The sequence below is a fragment of the Rhagoletis pomonella genome, unplaced genomic scaffold (assembly GCF_013731165.1).
Source record: "Rhagoletis pomonella isolate Grant_MI unplaced genomic scaffold, Rhpom_1.0 Rhpom_scaffold_00006, whole genome shotgun sequence".
Taxonomy (NCBI): Eukaryota; Metazoa; Arthropoda; class Insecta; order Diptera; family Tephritidae; genus Rhagoletis; species Rhagoletis pomonella.
This window is the reverse complement of record NW_023458560.1, coordinates 65,658,009-65,664,409: the sequence shown is the minus strand read 5'-3', so window position 1 is coordinate 65,664,409 and position 6,401 is coordinate 65,658,009. Positions and strand designations below refer to the sequence as shown.

The 6,401-nt window shown below is 32.3% G+C and overlaps 1 protein-coding gene across 1 annotated transcript; it reads right to left on the bottom strand.

Moving 5' to 3' along the window:
• Positions 1 to 4,489: 4,489 nt before the first annotated feature.
• Positions 4,490 to 5,311, bottom strand: LOC118742045 (aspartate and glycine-rich protein-like). Its single transcript, XM_036474011.1, has 3 exons — positions 5,238 to 5,311; positions 4,906 to 5,162; positions 4,490 to 4,635 (listed from the first exon to the last, which is right to left on the bottom strand). Exons 1-3 carry the CDS (start codon positions 5,309 to 5,311, stop codon positions 4,490 to 4,492), a joined length of 477 nt encoding a protein of 158 aa, XP_036329904.1.
• Between the last annotated feature and the right edge of the window lie 1,090 nt (positions 5,312 to 6,401).

The window sequence follows — 6,401 nt, the reverse complement described above, 5'->3', positions numbered from 1 at the left end:
AAAAAGTAGAAAATAAATAATATAAAAAAAACTTTTTAATATACAACACTTTTATAAATGGACTAAAAAGTAGAAAATAGTACTTCTCAGTCCCATAGAATTTGTTTTGATAACTTTTGATTTTGAAATTTTAGCAAAAGTCATTATAAGCAATCTATGAAATTGAAAATGAAAAGCGTGGAGCGCATGTAATACACTTGAATTGATATGGAAAGTAATATATGAATGTATGTATGTGGGTATATGAATAACGACCGCTTAAAATCGATTTCACAGTTCTACTTTCGCTGTAGAAATTTTAGGTCTACGTTATGTAGTTTGACTATTGTCAATTAAATCGAATGCTTTGTATTGCATGCGCTCCACGTTTTTCATTTTCAATTTCATAGATTGTTTATAATGACTTTTGCTAAAATTTCAAAATCAAAAGTTATCAAAACAAATTCTATGGGACTGAGAAGTATTATTTTCTTTTTTTATAAAAGCGTTGTATATTAAAAAGTTTTTTTTATATTATTTATTTCTCAGTCATTTAGCTTGACTATAATACTGGTAGGGTCCTTTACGACCAACCATTTGCTTTGACAAGGGGAAAATAACTGGAAATTTTTTAAATTAAACCATAAAAACTTGATATTGATTTGGTGACCAATAAATTTGCCATAAGCTGTTTGCATTGAAAATAAATTTTAGTTGCTGAGAAGTTAAGCGCTTAAAGTTCTTTTTAATGACTTTGAACTACTTAAAAAAATGTATTTCAAAATAAATAAAATTTAATAACTTTTAGGGACCTCGTTGTTTGGCTTTATCTTCCATTTTTACTTCATAATTATCAACCCTTTCTGTGTCTCTTTCTTATACTCTTTTCAAATTTTAGTTAGTTGTAGCTAAATCTCGTTTCTCCCAAAACTTTGAGTTAACAAATATGGTACCAGAATAACTTTTTAAAATCCATACCAATCTTTTTTGTTTATATATCATGAAACCGAAATTTGTAATTGTTTGTTCTTTTTTTTTAATTTTTACAAGTTTGAGGTGCTTTGGCAAATATATTTGACAAGCTATATACAACTTTTGAACGATAAGCTTGCCACAAAAAAATGTGAAGCCCTGCTGTCTTTTAAAACATCACTTTCTTTTACCTGACGCCAACAACCTTTTCTTTCAATCTAAAAGCCTAAAATTTATTGGATAATTCGAGATGCCTTATCAAGTAATTTCATTCCTTTGGGTGAAAGAATGCCTTCGAAATCATTGTCACTGCTTACTTGCTTGTCACGAATGGAGCAAAATATTGGAATAGGTACTTCCTTAGAGGGTGGTAAGGGCGTGCAGTAACAAAAGTTATACAAGTTTAGTAAAATAACTGCAAGTTCTGAGCAGCTAAAAAATCGCATTGAGTTTTAATTAAATTTTTTTTTTTTAATTGCGACCTTTGGCGTTTTTTTCATATAGACAAATTTAGGAAAACTCGCAATAATTTTTTTTTTTAATTTTTTTCGCAAGCGCTCATATTCTTCCACAAGAAATTCACGTTTATATGGAAAAAAGTGCAAAACCCCGTCAACAAAAAAAAGTTCAAATTTTTATAAAAATAAAAAAAAAACTTAGCTTGAAATAAAACACCATTCATGCACTTTTGACATGCCAGTGTATATATTTCAATGAAATTTGGTACACAAATAGACTAACCTGGATTAACATGCATATATATAGAATATTTTTGAAGGGAGTTTCCACCTTTTTCAAAAGTTAAAATCAATTAATTAATAAGTTAAATAAAATGTTACAAAAACGAAAGGGGCAACAACGATTTATTTTGAAAATAGTTTTTAACAGGGTTGCCACCTGTTGAACAATTTAAAGTCAATTATTTAATAAGCTAAACAAAATATCATAACAATGCGGTTCTCAATGGAAAGACGTTTTATTTGAAACTTAATTTTAAGAGGGTTGCCACCTATTCAAAATAGGTTAAATCTAATTAGATAACAAGTTAAAGAAATTATTTTCATAAAGGTATGATACGAGGGGGGTCTGAGAAAGCTCTAGAAATTCAATATCAATATAGTTAACAAATTAATTCAAAATATTTTATTATGGGTATCCAACGGGAGAGTTTTATTTCGACAATATTTTTAACAAGGGCTGCCACCTGGTAAACATATTAAATCAATTAAAATAACAAGTTAAATAAAATATCTTGAGATGGCACAAACTTTATTTCGAAAATATTTTCGAGATGGGTTGCCACCTGTTAAGAAATTTATATTCAATTATCAATGTTAGTTGAAATATTTTGATATGGGTTTTAACGAAATATTATTTCGAAAACAAATTTAAAACGGCTGCCACCTGTTCAAAAAATTAAACTCAATTTTAATAAATTATTTTGATATGGATACCAAAGAGAATTATTTAAGAAATCTTTACTTCTAAAATATTTTCAAAGTGGGTTGCCACCTGTTTGGAAATTCAAAATCAATTTAACAAGCAATTTAAATGAAACGTTTTGATATGGATGTCCAGCGAGTGAGGTTTAAGAAAGTTTTATTTCGGTAATGATTTTGAGTAGGGCTCAATTTAAATAACGAGAAAGCTAAAATGTTTTAGAGTGGCTGTGAAACGAAACAGGTTGAAAAAAATTAATTTTTTAAATATTTTGAAAACCTCTACCAGCTGTTTAAATATTAAAGTCAATTTAATGATATATTGTAATATTGATGTCAAATAAAGGATGTTTAGAAATCTTTTTACTGTTTCGAAGGCAATGCCATCTTCTTAAAATTTAAAACAATTTAAATAAACATTTGCAGAATGAAATACCCTTCGTATTTCCCAAATTTTAATGTGTTTATTCTGGTTAAGCTCAACTACGCTTTAATGAGCTCTGTAATTATTCAATTCAGAACCCGCTGGCACTATCAGAGCAATGCAAAAACCAAGTGGAGATTTTACTCCATTCACATAGAGAAATAAGATTTTATTTTTACACATGCCCTTGCATTATACCAAATGCTAATTGGCTGTAATTTTCGAGCCTTTGTTGGTTGTTAAAATTTTTGTAAATCTCTTCACTACATGCATATTTTTCTGAATTAATTGCTCAAATTAAAGAACTATTTTAAACATTTTTTCCGGTCTAAAAACTAATGCTTCAGCTACCCATACACGTTTGCAGAAAACCGAATTGCTGCGCATCTCTGTTGATCTCTCAAAAACTTACACTACTACTTTTGCGTAAAAAAAAAATATTTTTGTTCACAACTTGTCCATATTTTTTTTTCGCAATTTTTTTCACAGAGTCTTTTGTATGCACCCAAAAGACCCTGAATTTTGAGCCGCCACTTAAAAAGCGCTTAATTCGCGATTTTTTGCCAACAACTTTGCGTTTTACGTAATCTTATTTTGTTTATTTATTTATTTATATTTGCTGTCTTTTGTGTTTGCAGCTTTGCAACTTTTACAATCTTTACTTTATTTAAGCCACTTTAGCGCTACACGTTATAAGTAATCCGGCGCTTATAAACGAGTCCGTCTGACGGATTGCAGCAAGCAAGCGCACAGAACTGAGAAAATAAAATGGAAAGACCAAAAATAGTTAACAAACAAAAAAATTAAAATGCACCAACAATGCAACATGCCAGGCAAAATTTATGAGTCACATTTAGTGCAACACAAATTGGCTGAACTGTGCAACGGCAACTGTAATGTGGCAGTGCCACAGATTTTCCCGCATTCCCAGCCATTACTTATAGCCAACGATAGCGTTTGTGTGCTTGTGCACGGCGTCCTATTAGTCGTTGACTTCCACCTCGTTGCTGCTTGCCGCGCGAGTTGGCCGGTCAATACGTCAGCTTACAATAACTGTTCATTGTTACCAGTTTGCAACTGGTTATTGGTTATTGCTTACATACTCGTTACATGCTCGTTAATTTGACTGTTTTCCCGTGCACACACACACACACACATAAATACGCATACTCATGCCTGCCAATATGTATGTATATACGTGGCATTTGTGTGCCTGCAAGCATTTTGCCAAACTATCGACCAATTAACGGTGTCTGCGATCATTTCGCGACAGACTTTATTGGCTTGAACAGCTTGTTTTTTCAATTTATTCACATTTGTATTTCAACCACACTTTGTTCTTTTTTGCGACATTGATTTTTCTAAGCCGCTTAAGATCCTATGGCACAACTCTCCCCGTTCGTGCTGCTTTCGTCCAACATTCGCCTACTGAATAGCCTATCGTTTATATTTAATACTTTGAGTCAGTCAGTAAGTCAACCATTCAGTCAGTCAGTGCGTCAGTAAGCGCACATTGGCCTGCTTGCTGTTGTCTATCGCTTACTGCATGTCTCACTGTTCGTTCGTCTGTCTATCCGTATGTCAATTCGTTTTTGTACTGCTCGCTTTTGCATCTAACTTTTTGCATCTAACCGATCGCACTTAAAATGCAAAGAGTTCGCCCACCCTGATTATGTCATGTAGTGGTCGTGGCGGCGATTGCCGTTGTGATGGCCGCGGCCAAATGACCAAATGCTGTTGCACTACTTTTGCCGTCTCGCGATAATACTAAATATTGGCCACAAAGTGTACTAGGAGCGCATACAAGTTTGTTGCTTAAGTCTTTGGTTTTAGAATGTTCAAACATTTGTATGGGAAAGGCAGTTTGAAGTGAAGTGAATTTTTTTTTTTTGGCTAGCGAACGGGTTTGCATACGATTTGCTATTCCGTTAAAGAACTTTCAAATGGCAAAACAGACTGAACTTTTTTGTTTTTAAGCCAAGTTTGGAATCAGACTATAGTAATTTGGAAAAATTAAATATTTTTACTTAAACAGGTACTTTATACCTAGAGATAACTGTTGTAAATACAAACAATTAGGAGTAAAATTACCGTTTCCATTACCATTACTATTGGCATTACCATTACAATTACTATTGCCATTACCATTAGCACTAAAATTACCATCACCACTGCCATTAAAATTACCATTACAATTATCATTTCCATTTCCATTAGCATTACCATTACCGTTACTATTACAACTACTATTACCTATACCATTACAATTATAATTACCATTACAATGATCATTTCCATTACCATTTCCATTACCATTCCCATTACCACTACTATTACCATCACCATTACTATTACAATTACCATTACCATTACCAATACCATAACCATTACCATTACTAATACCTTTACCTACCGAGTAATACCTACATTCCTCTATATAAACCTTACATAACTCTTTCAACCAATTTCTTAGCTCTATAGCAGTTCCATGCAACATTTGGTTAGCGGCATAAGCGCCGCAACCGCAAAAACTCGTCAGCGCAATCGTAGATTAGATTGTGCATAAATATGTATATGTATGTATGTGAGTATTGCTTACTGACAGCATCAGCGAGAAGCATCTTTGCTTTCCAGTGCCTCTGCGCATGGCTTCTCTGTGGCAACAAATATTTTGCCGCCAATGATGATCTGAATTGTGAATATCAAAGCCGTGATCTTCTTTTTGTTTTTTGTTACTTTTATTTTATTTTCATTTGTACTTTATCTATATTTGTTTGTACTTTTGTTACCCATAAATTTATATTTCCTTTCTGTTACTGTCATTTCTTTCGCTTCTTTTTTTTCTCTCTTTCGCTTGATATGCGCTAGTATGTCTTGAACATTGTGTGATTATTAGCATTCCAAACCATCAATGGATGCCACAAAATGCAGTTGCTTTCTTCAGTTTTTTTGTATGTTTGCGTAGTTCACGATGAAGAATTCCGCTTTGATAGCTCAACAGTTCTTTGACTTTTACTGTCATTATAATTACGTTATAACCGCTTCCGTAATGGCGGCGGGTTTTCTTCTATGGTTTTTTATCACATTCATACATATTTGCGGTGAATGTTTTTGTATTTATTTTACTTAAGTAAATCATATAGAGGAAAATTCGTCTTATCTACAAAGTTCATAATATTTATTATAGATAATTATTTATTTTCAGTTAACTAGTACATATGTAATTTTTAACTTTTTTCTCTTTTCTTATTTTGTAGGTAAGCGAATGTTTCCAAAATACAAAAATATCTACGTGTGTATGTAAATGTATACTTTTTAAGCCAGCGAGCATCAATCAGAGGTAATTTATAGTAATGTACTGATAGGTTTCAACGACTCATTTTATGGAAACACCAAGCTAAGTGAATTAAATAAACGGTTTCTTCTATGTAGATTATATCGATGAGTGGGTGGAAGATCAACCTATATAGAACTCCCTCTCTCAGAACTTGGTTTAAGAATGCTCTATCTCAGCTGCCGATTCAAAAACCCACTATCTCAGCTTATTTCAATGTATTTTCGTTTGAGATAGGGGGTTATTCAATAAA

Bases quoted from the DNA above. Each gene is read 5' to 3' on its own strand.
- LOC118742045 (XM_036474011.1), bottom strand. From the start codon at position 5,311: ATGTTGCATGGAACTGCTATAGAGCTAAGAAATTGGTTGAAAGAGTTA. The intron at 5,163-5,237 runs GTATTACTCGGT...TAATTGTAATAG, and splicing joins GTTTATATAGAGGAATGTAG to TAATGGTGATGGTAATAGTA. The intron at 4,636-4,905 runs GTAATTTTACTC...CTAAAACCAAAG, and splicing joins TAGTAATGGTAATGGAAACG to ACTTAAGCAACAAACTTGTA.